Source organism: Megalobrama amblycephala, linkage group LG12 (genome assembly GCF_018812025.1).
Source record: "Megalobrama amblycephala isolate DHTTF-2021 linkage group LG12, ASM1881202v1, whole genome shotgun sequence".
Classification (NCBI taxonomy): Eukaryota; Metazoa; Chordata; class Actinopteri; order Cypriniformes; family Xenocyprididae; genus Megalobrama; species Megalobrama amblycephala.
This window is the reverse complement of record NC_063055.1, coordinates 39,193,331-39,212,103: the sequence shown is the minus strand read 5'-3', so window position 1 is coordinate 39,212,103 and position 18,773 is coordinate 39,193,331. Positions and strand designations below refer to the sequence as shown.

Below are 18,773 nucleotides of genomic sequence, written 5' to 3'. Positions count from 1 at the left end.
TAACAAATATCTGAAATTGAACTTAAAGGACTCGTGCACTGGACTAATGCCAAACCTAAGCAAATTAGGCTTTTTTTAAAACTCTTACCAGACTCTTGGCTACAATGTTCTTCCACAGACGCATGCAGTTTTTCTGCTAGAGTGCCAAAAGTTATGGAGCTTTAAACAGTGCATGGGCCACATTAAACTGATTACCAGAATTTGTTTGCGGGCCTGATTAAAAGTCATGGCGGGCCATGTTTGTAATTGACACATGTGCCTTAAAGACTTCATATTGTACATTTGAATTTTAGAAACAGTGCTAATAGTAGGTATAATTTAAAATACCATATATATTATATAGCCTATTCTTTTAAGATTAATTTATGATTCTGGATAATCTGGATTTTTTTCTTTTCTTTTCTAAATACAGATCACAGTTCTCCCATGATTCTGAAAATGTGACAATTAAACAAAATAACATGTGATTTAGGCCTACTTAAAGTTCTGACAAAATGTTCTATTTATTTCAAATTATAAATGAGTGTAAAAATATTATTTTAAATCATTCATTTGAGTCGGATCATTTCAGTGATTCAGTTGATCCAGTTCAGAAAATCAGATTTTAATGGAATATTTCATTATGTTATCAGAAGCTTCAATCAAGAAATAAAGTTGTACGGGTTTAGAGAGCAAATGATGTCAGAAATCTTTAAGGAGTAACAGTTTCTGTATGTTTGTCGACTCGATGGAAACCACCAACCTTTTCTTTTCTAAATGTAACGTTTAGCGCTTTTACAACAACTCTCGACTGCCTTTATGTTCTAGACATTAAAGAGTAGCTATTTTTTAACCAAATGTCTGACAGAGGCTTTAAAATCATGTATACATTGAATGAATGGATGCATTATGACAATGAATTTAACCTCAAAATATATCTGATGTCCTTTCATTTGGAAAGAAACACTTCTGTATTGTACATTTCTACATATACACTGTATTCTGTACATTTGTTAGTTATTTTCATGTTTGTTTTTCTAAAATTAAATGCCATTGTAATCTACTTACTGGCATTATGCAAGGGTTAATCATGGACTGTTTGCCTGTAAAAAGACATATAAATCAATACTCAGGAGACTTCCAGGAGATCGTTTTATTGTTTTTGATTTAAGACATTTTGTTGTAGTGATTACATGTGTTTTCCATCTTTTAAAATTAGTGTTTTTCTTAATCAACTTTAATCTAATTTAATAGTGTTTTAAAACCCATTGTAACAGTATGAAGTACACAGATGACATGTAAAAGTTCTCTCTTCTACACTTTGTAAACATTACAGAGTTATTTTCACATACACTTGGTTCCTGTTGTTAGGCTCAGCAGCTGAAAGGTTTCATTCACTCATAATTCTGTCATGCTGATCATGTGGAAATGCACTACAGTTTCATTAAGACACTTATGAAAATTATCAAGATCACGTCTGGTCATATTTCACCTCAAAATCAAAACTACTAATAATTTGAAGGCAGTTAAACCCATTTCAGAACCCTTAAGGTTTTTTGTATTGTTCTGAGCTGTATTACTGCAATGCACTGTAATATAAAACTAGACAAAAAAGTTAGTCGAGACAAATTTTAAGTTGGCTTGAAAAAGCTGGTCAAGAAAGTTTGAAGTAGTTTTAAAAATTTGAAGTTTGAGAGTTTTCAGTTTGAAAATTAAATTTTTAGTTAAGTAGTTTTTAGATAGATAGATAGAGTCAGGGTACTCAAGGTGGTTGCTAAGGTGTTGCTATGTGGTTGCTAAGGTATTCTGGGTGGTTTCTAGAGTGTTGCTACACGGTTAGGGTACCCTGGGTGGTTGCTAAGGTGTTGCTATGCGGTTACGAGGGTAATCAGGGTGGTTGCTAAGGTGTTGCTATTCAGTTGCTAAGGTACTCGGGGTGGTTAGTAAGGTGTTGCTATGCAGTTGCTAGGGTACTTGGGGTGATTGCTAAGGTGTTGCTATGTGGTTGCTAAGGTGTCCTGGGTGGTTGCTAGAATGTTGCTATGCGGTTGCTAGGATGTTGCCAAGGTGATTTGTGTGGTTGCTAGACAGTTGACATGGTGTTCTAGGTGGTTGCTATGTGGTTGCTGGGTTGTTCTGAGTGGTTGCTATGAGATAGTGTTATTACTAGATATGCTAGTGTTCATTGTTAGTTCATGTTAACTAATGAAATGTTATCGTAAGCTGTTACCATTTGTTTTAATGCACTACAGAAATGAGACTCAACTTTAAGACACGTCTCAAAAATAAGACAACAAATCTGCATGGCCCTAAAAACAGGCTTCATGTTCTGATTTTGAGGAGAAAAACAAGAGATTTGCCTTTATGTGTTGTTATGGTCGTATGAATACACATCACATGATATAAACGTGTCAGCAATTATCCCTCTTTATAGCATACATCTGAATTTAGGATATCGGTCACTGTTTTTAGGATAAAGCTAAGCTGCCTGAGATTGAAGAGTGGTTAGATCATGTGGCAGAATTAAACCCGCAGGCACGGCTCCCATCTGAAGCATTCTCAGGTCTCATCTCTGCGTGTCGAGACTCGTGGGCCGGTACACAGGAACTCCAGGGTCGTGAAGGGAGGGAATCCCTTTAATGGCGTCCGCCGCCTTCTCTGCGATCATTATGGTCGGGGCGTTCAAGTTCCCGCTGAGCATGCTGGGCATGACGGAGGCGTCCACCACCCTCAGCCCCTCCACACCGTACACGCGCAGATCCGGACCCACCACCGCCATGCTGTCCGCGGCGCTGCCCATCTTACACGTGCAGGAGGGGTGGTAAGCGCTGTCCGCCTTCTGCCGAACGAAAGCGTCGATCTCCGCGTCAGATTGGACGGCGGGGCCGGGCAGCACCTCGGGGCCCCGGAACGGGTCGAAGGCTTCTTGAGCGAAGATTTCCCGCGTGAGCTTAACGCTCTCTCTGAACTCCCACACGTCAGCGTCTGTTGGACGGAGAACACGAGGCAGTGAGAATCAAGATATTTATTGGTAATTGATCATTTATATAACAAATATATATCTCTCTAGGTATGCCAAGATCTAAAATATTTTATTGGGTAGAAATTGTGGGGGTTGGCTTCAAATATTGTTGTGCTTGAAGTCAAAAAGGTTGAGATCCACTGGTTTGCATGGACTCAAGTCGAATTTCAAACAGAAGGAAGGGCACCCCGGGAAGGGGACGCCATCTTTTGCAGCAATCCAAACACCTGAATCCCTTCACAAATGCCACTTCATTAATTCAATAAGTTTATTTATTTATCCCCTTAGGGAAAGTAAGTTTGCAGCACATTCACACAGACATTTAACAATCACAGTTAGCATATATAAGCAATAATATATATAAAAAAAAGAGCGCAACAGCCATACGCATTCGTCGTACGTCCAACAGTGCTAACTTCCGCAACGAGGTACACAATGCCATGACCAGGGCTGGGGAGTAACGGAATACATGTAACGGCGTTACGTAATAAGGATACAAAAATCCAGTAACTGTAATTTGTTACAGTTACGTCAAAAAACGTAGTAATCAGATTACAGTTACATTTTGAAAAAAGGGGGGGATACTATCAGGATTACAATTGTTTAATTTAAAACTAAATAAATCATTATTTTGCCATAATAACACATATTAACACTTGATTATACAGTATTTCCTGGTTCTGTTGCCAGTGATGACTCACGTGAGCCACCTGCTGGTGCATGCGCAAATAACACCCGTCTCCAATCTCCTCAGACGCAGATTGCTAGTTGAAATGATGCTGCCCGAGGGGAAAAACACTTTCAATTCATGGAAATTTTGCTGCTATTTTGTTTTCAAGCAAGAAAATGCAAACAACATGGTTGAACAGTGCAAACTCTGCCTTCCAGCTACGAAAACACTTTCTTTATCAAAGGACTAAAAAAAAATCTGTAATACCATACTGTAGCCACTAGATGTCTGTATAGCCCTTCATATATATATATATATATATATATATATATATATATATATATATATATATATATATATACATACATTATATTCAGGGATGTGTATTCCCAAGCTGTGGAAATGAGACATGATTGCTTAGTTTTAATAGGTTTTAAAAGTAACCAAAAGTAGTTAAAAGAAGTTTTAATAGGTTTTAAAAGTAACCAAAAGTAGTTTTAATAGGTTTTAAAAGTAACCAAAAGTAGTTAAAAGTAGTTTTAATAGGTTTTAAAAGAAACCAAAAGTAGTTTTAATAGGTTTTAAAAGTAACCAAAATGCTAAACATTAAAATTAAAACAGAACAAACATGAACGGAAATGTCTGATCCGAGCTTGTTCAGTTTGGTTATGATCTGATGTCACTTTTATTTTTTTTTTAAGCTCTAAATAACAACAACGATAATAATATTGCAATAGATAATTTATCAGATTTTTGAAATATTTTTATTGTTGAGACCCATTCAAAAGTACTGAATGTGTAACATTTAAAAACTTGCAGAAATTGAGAAGAAATCATTAAAATTAAATTTTAAAAATGCAATTTATTTGCAATAAAGTTGACCCCTTACAGTAAGGTTTACCCATTTCTTTCTTTCTTTCTTTCTTTCTTTCTTTCTTTCTTTCTTTCTTTCTTTATATATGTGACCTTGAAGTAATCAAAAGTAATCAGATTACATTACTTTCATATTGTGGTACTTGGATTATGTTACTGAATACTTTTTTTATGAAGTAATTTGTAACTGTACTGGAATACATTTTGTTATGTAAATATGTAATTTTACTCTCTTTTAGGGTGACTATTTACCATCTGTCTAGGAACTACAGGTGAAAAATAGCCTTCTGGCTAACTCTGACATATTGACAGAAATGTTTATTAATATGCATTGTTCCTGTAATAAATAAATAAATAAATAAATAAATAAAATTAAAATAAAGTAACCCTCCCAAGTCTGGCCATGACATACTACGCTATAACGTCACGGAAGTTAACGCTTTTTGGATGTACGTCGAATGCGTATGGCTGTTGTGCCGGAAGTAAGAAAAAAAAAACTTAATAAAGTTTTAAATAAGGATATTTTTCTTACACAAATGCATCAATTCGCTTCAGAAGGCCTTTATTAACCCCCCAGAGTTGTATGAATTCATTTTTTTTTATGGCTTACCATTCACAACCATTATAATCCTTGGAGGACTATGGATACTTTTAAATATATCTCCGATTGTGTTCATCTGAAAGAGGATGGATGGCTTAAATCATGAAATAATTTTCATTTTGGGGTGAACTATCCCTTTAAATCCTTCAAACTTCAATATTTTCAAAGTTATTTTAAACTTTCAGACCTGGCTTTGTCAAGCCAACATCAAAGTTTGTGACTAACTTTACTCAACTAGTTACACCTTGTAACGCACATTATGTAATGCACTGTGTGGTCTCATAATTACATAATCATACATAATTGTAACCACGGTTCTAATACTTCCCTATTCAATGAACACACCTTTAGAGAGTATAATGCATTAAAACTCATGACAAACAGCCAATTTCAGATGTAATAATGAATCTGCGAATATTATAATGCGTTTTAACTATGGTTGCAATTATGAAAATATATAACGTACATTATGAATACAGTAATTTTACATAAAGGCTTTAAGCAAAGTGTTACCAAACATTTGTTAATAATCTGAAGAACCTTTATCCAACATAAAGGACCATTCATGCAGCGAAAAGCTAACGTGGATGTTAAAGGTTCTTCATGGAACCATCGATGCCAACAAACAACCTTTATTTTTAAGACTGTAGAGAGACTCATCCACATGAGCATGCATGAAGTGCTCATAACCCTTTTTCCTATAAACTACTAGGGATGAAGAATAAGATTCCCTAATGTGGGAATCAACAGCTGCATTACACAGCAGAAGGTGAGATCAGAGTAAACGTACCGGTGGAAAGGTAGTTAGGCTGGATGATCGGGTGGGCCTTTGGGTCTTTACTCTTGAGTTTGATCCACCCAACACTCGTGCTCCTCATGGGTCCAACATGAACCTACAGATACAGATCATTCATACTGCATGAACAAGCTGCTTTGAAACAATCCGTAGTGTAGAAAGCGCTATAGAAATAAAGCTGGCTTGACCTGAAATCACCAGCATTGTGTAATGTTAGGTTACACCCACTACAGTAATGTTGTTTAGTGATCTGTGTGAATGCCCATCTTTAGGTGTCGTTTGATTAACAACAGTAAAGCCCTGTTCATGCCAAGAACTACTTGTACTACAGCATGCTATGTTTGGAGTGAATAGCTAGCGTAATCGATCTAATCGAACAGTGAATTTAGCTGATGAAGTCAATATAGTGGAATAAAAACAACGCCTAGTCTTTTTTTTTACTGCAACTTCAAAGGAAGCAAGACAATGTTGTCGAAACTGGCGCTGGATACCAATAGTTTTCCATATACCCATTTTCTTGTATCCTTGAAAAGGGGGTTTGACTTGTCAAAAAGTGGTGGATTTTTCTGTGATTAACATCTCTGCAATGTTGTCTGCCATTTTAAATGTGCGAGCCTTTAAATTAGAATGTATTCTGATTGGCTGTCAGTGTTTTATCGTTCAACAGCTGGAAAAAAAATTGTTCTGAAAATGATCCCAACGATATTGTTTCTCTGTGGACAGTGCTATTCTTTTATATTTAGAACAATATATCTTTATCGTTATCTTTATAGTTATCGTTCTTGGTGTAAACGGGCCTTAACACAGATACAGCAGACAGAAATCAAAGCACTCAGACCTGGAAGGCCTCAATCTTGGATTTAACGCGGCCGTGATCGATGACCTGAGAGGGCAGGAAGTGGAACTGAATATCAGGATGAGGAACGCCGGGACGACTGCGGATGAAACCGCCGCTCTCCAGATGAGCCGTAGCACCGTAACCTACAGCAAAACACAAGCGTGTTACAGGAATAGTTCATCCAAAAATTAAAATCTTCCTTATTGTTTACTCACCCTAAGCACATCTGAGATGCATATGACTTTCTTTCCTCCATTGAAGAGAAATTTGTTACTTGTTGTAAGTGATTTTACATGCATTTTACATCTTTTAACATGCATCATTTGACCATCGAAAAGAAATTAAAGTTTTTGAGGAAAACAAAAAGTGAACGGTGCCCAACATAGACTTTTTGACTGTCCAAAATCCATATTTAGACAGCTTCAAAGGGCTCCTCACGAGCCCACATGTAACTATCAGTGGTTAACAGAATAACATCAAAGATTGTATACTTTTTAACTACAAATGCTCACCCTGGTCCAGCTCTGTGAAGAGTGTTCACGAGACGGTTGAGTTCATGACCTCTTGCGATGGGAAGGTCACGCGTGACAGACGGCAAGAACCGTCCCATTGTTTACAAGAAGACTGATATACAGCAATGACAATTTATTTTGGACGGCGCTGCTCCTCCACACTTCTTTTAAACAATTTTGCCACCTATGTCATGCGAGAGGTCATGAACTCAATCTAATCTTTATATAATAAATATAATCTTTGATTTTATTCTGAAAATGACTAGCTAGAGAAGATCTTTGTTTCGTCGGCAGGGGTCGTGTGTAGCTTCCTAAACATGGATTTTGGACCATCAAAAATGGTCTATGTTGGGCTTTGTCCACTTGCAGAAAAATCCTGGAATGTTTTCCTCCAAAACAATAATTTCCCTTCAGCTGAAGAAAGAAAGTCATATGTATCTTGTATGGCCTGGGGAGAGTAAACAATCAGCAAATGTTGAGGATGTTTCCATTAGAGCTAAGCATACTGAAAACCTTCAATCAGGGCCAGTATTAAATGAGTGAATGCAGAGCTCACAAAAGAAATCAGGACTGTTGATTGTCATTAGATGTTGGTGATGTTTTATTCGTTTGGCAGATGTTTGTTTCCAAAGTGACTTGCATTGCATTGAAGACACTCATTTTATCAGTTCATGCACCGCCTGGGAATCGAACCCATGAGTTCGGCGCACCATAATATATAGTTTGTGTTACATTTATTTATACATTAATGGGTCACACTTTACATAAGGTGTTTTTAATTACTCTTTACTCACATTAAATTAAATAAGTTATGTATAATGTACTTATTGTGTTTGCAAAACACTTGTGCTGCTATTGAGGTGAGATATGGGTAAAGTTAGGACAGGTTTGCTGGTATGGGTGGTATTTAAGGGTGGGTTAATGGTCAACAGTGTCATTATAGAAGGAATTACAGGAATGCAGTATTTTTAAACATAAGAACATGCAAAACATGCATGTACACCAGTGGTTTTCAACCTTTTTGTTTCCCAAGTTGACTACAACAAGATACAAAGGCACAACGGTTTTTCTAGTTGTTTGGGATTTACTGAATAAGGACTAGGGTTGCAAAGGGCGGAACATTTCTGGCAACTTTCCAGAAACTTTCTATGGGAAGTTAAGCTGGGGAATTTTGGAAATATTCCAAGATGTAAACTTAAATGGAATTAATTGAAAAAATTTGGAGTCACTTATGCAAAATGTATCATATACAAACATAAATATAAACATTCTGTTTTGTCATAAGCAGACATGCATGCAAACTAATACATTTTTGACTGATTTATTTCTGACTAGAACTTTAATCGATTATTTTATTGAACAACAGAAAAGCATGAACATAGAATAAAATAAACATATTTCCTATGACCCCCAAAACACTGCATACAAAAATGCATAAAAAGTTTTCTGTTTGTAGTTGAAAACTGTGTTGTGTAAACGGCCCCTAAATTTGCATTAAAACTGGTTGTTTTAACCAAGATTATGCTGCAAGATGTTTCTTTTCAGCTACATTTAAGTTCCCTGTTAAAAGCTAACTTGCAATTTAGCAAATTTCCCATTAATTTCCAATAATTTTCATATATTTTCATTAATTCTCATGGAAAGTTTCCAACTTTGAAAATTCCTGGAATTTTGCAACCCTAATAAGGGCTAAAATAAGGATTTTTAACTCATAATTTCAACCCAATAAAACATTTTAGAGCTTGGTGCAAGTACGAAATGTATTATTAATTATAAAAACACCTATGGAGTCTTAAGATTTTATGAATGAGGCTTCCTCAAATATCCTGGTTTTCCAAGATAGATGGAATTCTGAACAATTGTTGAGAGGGTGAATTATAATAAAAAAGAAAATCTTGATTTTTAATTGTTTTATCTTATTTTAAAGCTTTGTTTTGTCTCATTGCAAATCATTTAAGTCACCCCTGGTTGAGATGAACACAATTTGTGCATTAATTTAAATCTTAGTACATAAAGTAGCAGTTAAAGACACCTAATATAAAGCAGGGTTCCCACTCTTTCATGAACACCAGATTCAAGGACTTTTTAAAGCACCGTTTATTTTATATCAAGCACCTATCAAATTCACATCACATATGGAGCGTCATGAAAGACCTCTTACAATTCTTAACATTTTAATCCTCCTATTGCATTTGCATCCATTTTAACCAGGAAGAGGTACAGAATCATTTGTACATTCATTTTGGAAATAAATTAAAACCGTTTGCAGCTTTCTTATTCCTAATGTTAACAATTATTCCATACTAGTTTTGGTTTTAATTTTTTATGAATCATTACTTGAGAAAAAAACATTATAATATAGAGAGAATATTATAAAAATACATTTTGCAATTGAGTGAAAAAAAAAAAGGATTATATGGATTGTAATTGTGGCTTAAAGTCAGAATATATACAATATATCATAGATATAAGCTTGCAATTCTGAGAAAAGAAAGTCAGAATTGAGAGATATAAATGAGCACTTCTGAGAAAAAAAAAATCAGAATTGCAATTTATATCTCACAATTCTGACTTTATAAGACACAATTGTGGCTTTATAATCACTTTTTAAAGGGTTAGTTCAATCAAAAATGAAAATTCTGTCATTTATTCACCTTCAAGTTGTCACAAACCTGTTTGAATTTCATTGTTCTGCTGAACACAAAGAAAGATATTTGGAAGAATGTCAGTAACCAAACAGATCTCGCCCCTACCATAGTAATTGTTTTTCCTACTATGGTAGTCAATGGGGTATCTGTTGGTTCCAAAACAATATTCCAAAACAAATATACTAGGACTAAGATAAGCATGTTATAATTTTCACAAAATTTATTTCAAATTTAATTCAAGCACTTTCAAGGACAAATATTTGTTTTCAAGTACTTTCCAGGCCTTGAATTCATGTGTCTGAAATCCAAGTACTTTTAAGGCGCTTGGGAACCCTGATAAAGTGACCCATTAATAAAAGCTTAAATAACACTTTACAGCTGAACATTTAATCTCAGGAATGAGAATAAGATTGTATTATTGTAATAAAAATGTCTCTCTATTTTTCTTTTAGGGTGATATGACCATGTTCTTGGTGAGATGCACACAAATATCCAGAGCTCTTATCGAAGGTTCAGACATACCTGTGAATTTGAGAAGCCATTCCAGGCCGATCTTCAGCATATGGAAGGGCTTCTGGGCTTTGTACAGAGTGATGGGTTGAGTACAGCGATGCTGCACATACAGCTCCAGATGGTCCTGAAGATTCATGCCCACACCTGGGAACACACGACAAGACAAGTCAATTCATTTGAAATTACCCCCAAAGAATCCACCTCCCTCCCATCAGTCCTATATTACAGTAGAGGTTCAATTCATGCCTACTTTAAAAGGTAACAGTCGGTTGTCCAGAAATACCCATTTTATCAACTCGCATTCGGAGCTTAATGTGTGATCTGTGGAGAGGGGAGATCTTGGAGGGCACAAAGAAGGAAATGAGGTCACCTGGGAGATGCTGTGTCACCGGAATATCGTGTTTGCGAAGCTCATCTGCATTTCCCACTCCAGACAGCAGGAGGAGCTGCGGAGAGTTTATGGCTCCACCGCTGAGAATGACCTCCTTATCAGCAAACACCTGAAGTAAACGTGTCAACATGTAACTTATCTATTCTTCATATATAACTTCAGAAGAAATGAGCGAGAAGGAAAGACTGATGACTGAAGATAAGGAACTGGGGACAGGAACTGATGTCAGCACAATCACATCTGTCATCGCTTATCAGCGGTCTGTTTTCAGAGCTGATGGAAAAAAAAGACCCAATTTTGCAACTGTGACATAATATGTAGGTTGATCACACAGATTGCACAACCTGCCTGCTGAAGTTTTCTCTGTCACAAGATGATTCTGGTCAAATGCTTCAGATGTTTAAATAGATCAGCTCCTGAATTATCCAGGAAAATGCTGCTTTCACTGCCAGTAAACCAGTGGTGGACAGTAACGCAGCAGTTTAAAGGGATTTACTCACTCTCAAGCCATCCTAGGTGTATATGACTTTCTTCTTTCAGCCAAACACAACCGGAGTTATATTAAAAATATCCTGGCTCTTCCAAGCTTTATAATGGGAGTGAATGGCTTCCGAGATTTTGAAGGCCACAAAAGCACATCCATCCATCATAAAAGTAATCCACACGACTCCAGGGGGTTAATAAAGGCCTTCTAAAGAGAAGCGATGAGTTTTTTTTAAAGAACAATATCAATATTTATAACTTTATAAACTATAATCACTGGCTTCTGGCAACGGCCGTACACAAGTCGAGTTCTGGCGGACGAGTGACCTCTGACCCGACGGTAACAAGTGATGCAACTCAACACTACCAATGCAAAACTTAACTACTGAAGGACAAAGCCATATCAACCTTCTACAATACCAATAAATCACTCACATATGCAACTAAGTGACTAAATAATGTCTGTCTTTAGCCGATGGCTAGTAAATTGTTAGATTTCACTCACCAGAACTTGAGTTAGAGACTAAGAATAAGTTAAGAACAGATTTATTTTCACTGCTATGACTGATGTAGGACTCCTACACACTGACTGAACGTCTGACAGGAAGGAATGCGTGAGCTCATTTATCCAGCTGTAGAATGAGATGTTTTTCATTTAAATAAAGCGGCAATACAGGGAATTGGACCACAAACATTAGCATTATCCTTCTTTATCTTTACAGTGCACTGTTCCCATTGATATCAATGGATTTGCATTGCACACAACCACAGAAAGGAGAGTGATTTGATGTTATGAAAATCTTGGTTCAGAAAAACTGACCAAAAAATAAATAAATAAATAAAAAAACATGAATAAATGTGATATATGTAGAGTTTTAAAATTAAGCCAAAGAATTAAAGTTTGTGTCGCTAAGCAATAGGGCATTGACACAAATTTCATGAATTGATTTCGATTCACAAGCTGATTGTGAAGCGTGATTCGATTCAAATTCACTATCGATTCATATCAGGTACAGTACATGTCAAGGAAGATCAACTAATGCTGAAAACTATACAAGGAGTCAGTTGGTACATTTCTGTAATATTAAAGGTAAAATTAACTACATAAACACTTAAATTACACAGTTTTTACAATAATAACAACATTATAATACTAACTTTATAATTACATAATTATGTTTTTTTTTTTAAATATAAACATTTAAATTGTGACCGTCTTAACTTTTCATAACAATTTATTCAAACATACATTGAATATAGAAAAATATATAATGAATATGTAATATAGTACATATATTAATTAGGGCTGTCAAAATAATGCGTTAATTTCGATTAATTAATCTGAGAAAAAAATAACGTGTTAAAAAAAATAACGCAGATTAATCCATTCCGTATTGACCTTTGAACCTGGAGCCATTCTAGCCACCATTTGACTGTAAAATGAAGGAGGGAGACGACTGCTGCGCTGACGGACAGAACAAGCAGAGCAATTCCCTCGTGCGCGCGAGCTCTCTCTGTCTTCAAAGTAAGCACCGTCTTTGCACTCTCTCTACCTCACACATAATAATCTAAATCAACTGACACAATGCTAAAAGTTCGTAAGACCGAATCCATGTTTCATTCGGAGAATGTTTTTCCTGAATAACCGCTGGGTGTGAATAGTGCTCAAAAGAACGTCACCTCATCTTCTCTGACAGGTGCCCTGCACGTGCAGCTGACATAAACCACACTTTCAGTAAACAAAAAGAAAATCCTATCCAGTGGTGAAGTGTTTTCTGTGTTGACAAATCTTTTGCGATGTCCTAATAACAGTCGCGATTCGCACGTAACGCGTCAACGTCCGCTAATGTCCGATTCGCGACCTAATGACTCATTTGAACAGATTCATTTTAATGAATCATGACAACAACTGATCTGTCCACATGGTCTATAATGAATCATTTACTCGAACAACTCTGAAATGAGAACATAAGTGTGCTTACCCCATTTAGCAAGAGTGGTTAGTAAAATTAGCCTTAATAATCCACAATATTTTCAGGTTATTTAAATGACAATGTGTAGTAAATTAGGCCTTCCTATAAAATCAGTTAATTCAGACTGGAGTGAGGTGAAACCAGAACAAAGCAAGTTGTTGTTAGCTAGGTGCATTCAATTGTATATGGTAGAAAATTATATTATTAGTTAATATAACTTCTAAATGCTACTTTTTAATTCTTTTCAGGTTTAGCAAAAAAGCATCTTCTCTTACAAAGCTATAAAATCACTTAAAAGCTATAAAATCACTTTTTTTTTTTTTTTGCAAAGAGGGCAAAAAAGAATTACAGTGAGAGTGACGGGTACTTTATTGTCAGTATCGGGCTCGCAGATCACGTGGGTAGGGCACTTTTTACTGTTTGTGTGGATGACCATGTCTGTCACCACCGAAGACCATTTTTGACCCAGGAAAAACCCTGCATTGATTCATGTGAATTGAAATATTTAATACTTTCACAGCAAAAATGATGTATGCGATTAATTTAGATTAATTAATCACAGAGTATGTAATTAATTAGATTAAAATTTTTAATCAATTGACAGCCCTAATATTTCTAGCTGACTATCGAGTTTATGGTCAATGAAGGTCTTTTCTGAGGTAAATGTGACGTTACGTGACATTGTTCTCCAGCTGTTTTATTGACATCTTTCCACGGTTGAAACACTGATTGATGGATCACATGAGACATGATTCATTTCAGTAAGTTGTTCTGTATCTTCTGATGTTCATTCATGTTTATTTGGTGCTGTAACATGTAGTAAAGAGGAAGAGATGATCACTTCAACTACAGTGATCTGTCACCACAACATTAAAGAGACACAAAAACACAGTTATTGACAGAATCTCTTAATAAAATTGACAGAATTTGAAATTTGGGGCTTTGTTTCATATCAAAAGTAACAAATCAGAAAGCTTACTGGGATTTATTGGATGGGATGTACGCTACAAAGTGTTGTTCATTCATCATCTGAAAACAGCATAAACTAAAAGATTGATTCTTGGGATTTAAGAATCGACACAGGTTCATAAAAATGAGAATCGATTAAAACTGAGAAATGAGCATTTTTTACCCAGCCCTACTAATCAACACACAGACTGAAAGCCAGTCTGGAACAAAGTATGTCGCACACTTAAGTGCAGTATGAAAAAATCATTTGGCACATGATTGTTTTACCTTTTTCGTCTGTCCATCCTGCTGGTACTCCACCCCTCGCGCACGCGTCCCATCAAACAGGATACGGGTCACCATGCAGCGCACTTCTGTTCTCAGGTTGGGTCTGGACAGCGCAGGCCGAAGGTAAGCGCTAGCTGTGCTCCATCGCTTACCTGTGGGAGAAAAATAGAGACGGTGAATTTTTATTTTGTTCATTATAGACTCTAGTGTTAGTGTTATAGACATTAGTATTGTGGCGATGATATAATTGTTTATCATCATATACTGTACATACATATATCCACGGTATTACTTAAAGTTATTGACACATTTGAGTGATAAAGAAACATGCATAAATGAGAAAACTAAAAGTGGGATGTGTATGATGTTAAAAAGAGTTATTAAGCACAATAAGATGTGAAATGATTGACTCGCGCGCTGACTGACAGACACTCGATGTGTGCACAGCATATCACAAGTTCAGTTCTCTTTCGCGGCTTATTGCACTTGAATGGTCAAATACACACAATTATATCAAAACGCCCATCACGTGGAGTATTCATGTAAACACAGTCTGTTAGGTCTAAAGTAAATGTAAACAGTGGGATGAAAACCGGATGTGTGTCAGTATATTGGATCCATGCATTAAGTTTTAAAGTGACGGCAGCCTAATAAAACCTAATGTTAATCAAACAATAAAAGACAGAGAAAAATCACACACTGCTCTTAACTGAATGACTTTTGTATCTTTTATAAGAATCAATTTATAATAAATTCATACAGTGAAGACTATGCAGTGTTTTATTTTTTACATTTGATTATTCAATTTCTGTAGCATTTCTTACCACATGATGTTAAATAAACATCCCCATTAAAGTAACTCAGACTTTCATCCTTCTCATGGCAGATGCTAAAATGAGTTCAGTTGAGCTTCCATTTACCATATTTAAGTGCTCTACTGTATGTAGTTGCTCTGATCAATGTTTATATGTGAATAAAAGCCTAAATTAAATCTATTCATCATATAAAGCAATTGTGTCTGTTCAGAAGACTTGGATTAAACTGCTTGATTCATATAAATTTATTTTACTTTGTGAATGTTTTGAACAGTCAAACTAGTGCTGCTCGATTATGGCAAAATCATAATCACGATTATCTTGGTCAGTATTGAAATCATGATTATTTAACATGATTATTGGTGGGTGATATGATCAAAGTCTTTGGAAAAAAAAAAAATCAAAGTCTTATTTTTATGATGGGAGTAATTTTAAATGTCAACTAAATTTTACAATTATCAATACTTCAGCAAAAACTAATACTAGGTTAATGTAGAGTAAAAAATTCCTCAAAACAGTTACAGAAAACAAGTAAACAGTCAGCAATACAATAAGAACAAAGAAACTAATCAAACAAAACCAACAGAACGGGAGATGTACTAACAGTACTATTCAGATAAGTAATAGATAACAACAGAAATTGAATAAAGTAATCAAATGTAAAACAACAATGCTGTATATATTAAATATAGACTAATCCTTATTAAAACAACAAAAGTTATTCATTCAAGGGCAGTGAGTGATTTTATCTTTGTCTTTTGTTTGATTTATAATAACTGCAGCAGATTTATTAGTTTGCTGTCACTTTAAGAGCTGCATGGATCCAATATACTGTTACACACGTATTGTTTCTGAACTGTTTACATTCACTTAAGATATAACCAACTGTGTTTACGAAGATACTTAACAAAACGGCATTTTGTCATATTTGGGTGTAGGCTATTTGACCATTTAGGCACATATCTGAAGCCCACAGTATACTTTGCTTATGTGTGTTTCAATCCGCGAAAATGACTAAAAAAAAGCTGTAGTACGCATGCCAGACAAGTAGTTGGATATGAGACTACAGGCCTGCGCACATATGCATTCTTTTACAGAGCACTCACACCAAACGTGCAATGCCTATCCACCTTATTTTTATAGTTTACTGCACTTTGGTATTCTTCTCTTTCTTTCCCTATAGCGGCTAATAAATCGGAAGTCTTGCACATTCACAGAAAACACCTTACTTCCGCATCGAAAAATAAGGTGGATAGACTAAACACATAATACACATGTGCGTCACGTCGCTGTTTTCACAAATTCGCATTTTTGCAATTTACACATATATGATAACGGTATCGTTTTCAAATACTTACACTGTAATGTATACCCGTTTTCAAAAGTTTGCGTTTTCAGGCCACCAAAACGCCGTTGTCGTGTAAATGAACAGCCAAAACGCATAAAAAGTTTTTCATTTTTAGTTGAAAATGGTGTTGTGTAAACAGCCCCTTAGGGAGGAACAAAAGTGTATCACTCTGAAGGAAAGGATGGTGCGCTGGACGGAACAGTTATCGTTTTACGATTATCTTGTTTTTATAATATTTGGAAACCAAAAGCTAAATCAAAAATCATTTACGATTAATTGCACAGCCCTAAGTCAAAAGGACAGAAATTGTTCAGATTACATTAAAAATGTCTTCATTTGTATTTTGAAGATGAACAAAAGTCTTGTGGGTTTGGCATGAGGGTGAGTAAATTAGTGACAATTTTTTCATTTTTGTGTCCTAACATTTACCTCTGTGGATGGTCATATCCATCCAGCCCACTCCTTCCTGCTGGAATCCATTCATATCATCTGTGAAGGGGTATCCAGCCTGCTGGCCCGCTTTGATGAACGCGTGGTGCAGAGGGTGATCGGTCTTTCCTCGCGTCACATGCAGCGGGCCGTTGCCCCCTCGGTATCGGTCTGCTCCGAGCTCATGCGTCTGGGCCTTTCGGAAGTATGGCAGACAGTGATCGTAGTCCCAGCCTTCAGCTCCCTCCCTCTGCCAGCGGTTGTAGTCCTCTGCGTGGCCCCGAATGTACACCATGGCATTGAGCGACGACGATCCGCCCCAAACGCGGCCGCGCGGCCAGTACATCACCCTGTCATCCATGTGTGCCTGAGGTAATGTATGGTAATACCAGTTATACTTGTCATCACAGAGGTTATAGGTCAGAGCGGCGGGCATGTGGATCTTCCAGGACAGACGGGTGCTTCCCAGCTGCTTGTCTTTGGGTCCGGCTTCCAGAAGGAGCACCGAATCGGACGCATTCTCTGACAGACGGTTGGCCAGAACGCAACCTGCAGATCCAGCTCCAACAATAACATAGCTGCAGGACGATGTGCTCTTATTCACTGCCATACTGCTACACCTGTGATGATAGATGTGATTTTGTAGCAGCGCTGGACATGAGTGTGGGAAGCGTGGCACGCTGATGTACCTACGAATGCTGGAGGTGAGCCTCACAGACGACGAGAAGCACGGCATACTGACGGAGACCACAGCCTTCAAAGTGCTGCACTGATGCTTATCTGCAGCCTTGAGAAAGCAGAGAACACTGCATTAAACACACAAGGTGATACAGGATATAGTGCATATATGTATAGTGAATTTAGTGCATACATAGTGCTTGCTGGTTCCCACACATTCTTTTCGTCACAAGATAAGGATTTATTAAAAAAAAAAAAAAAAAAAAATGTGTGTGTTAAAGGGGTCATAAGATGAGGAATCAAATTTGCTTTGATCTTGTCTTTGTACCATTAAAACCTCCTGTAAGTTTAATAGCTTAAATCAACCTCCTCATTTTAAATAATAGGTAATAGGTTTGTCTGTTTCCGGTTTGAGTGAACGCTGGCGCGTTTGGCTGCCGCTTTTTCCAGTTTTGAGGTCCAGTTATTGAAGGTTGATTTAAAGGGTCCCGTGCTAGGTGCTTTGATTTACAGACCCCCTAAATACACTAAGGATTTTAATCATCAATTTTCTGATTTTCTCTCTGATCTGGTGACTCGGGCTGATAAACTATTGATTCTTGGGGATTTTAACATTCATCTCTGCTGTCCTTCAGAACCGTTGGGCAAAGAATTTGTAACTCTTTCAGAGTCTTTGAACTTCGAACAATCTGTATGTGGTCCAACTCACAATTTGGGTCACACACTCGATCTTGCTGTCTCGAGGCTTTTTAATCTCAAATCTGGAGGTTATTGATGCATGTATGTCTGACCATTATCCAATTTTGTTTGATTTCTCCCGTCATCTATTTGCTCCCAGCCTTCATGTCTTTCTCGATCTATTCACTCTAACACTGCCAATTTGTTTTCTGAATATTATTTTTCATATTTTAATAATAACTTTCTTAACAAAACGGATACTGAATGCTTGGTTGAGGAATTTTTATAAA

At 36.5% G+C, this 18,773-nt stretch overlaps 1 protein-coding gene across 1 annotated transcript; it reads right to left on the bottom strand.

Annotated features, from left to right (window-relative positions):
- Window positions 1-1,108: 1,108 nt before the first annotated feature.
- Window positions 1,109-17,942, bottom strand: chdh (choline dehydrogenase). The gene is made up of 7 exons (XM_048211092.1): window positions 17,128-17,942; window positions 14,536-14,687; window positions 10,823-10,952; window positions 10,462-10,596; window positions 6,780-6,922; window positions 5,936-6,038; window positions 1,109-2,964 (listed from the first exon to the last, which is right to left on the bottom strand). The coding sequence occupies exons 1-7, from the start codon at window positions 17,861-17,863 to the stop codon at window positions 2,546-2,548; spliced, it is 1,818 nt and encodes a 605-aa protein (XP_048067049.1). The 5' UTR covers window positions 17,864-17,942; the 3' UTR covers window positions 1,109-2,545.
- Between the last annotated feature and the right edge of the window lie 831 nt (window positions 17,943-18,773).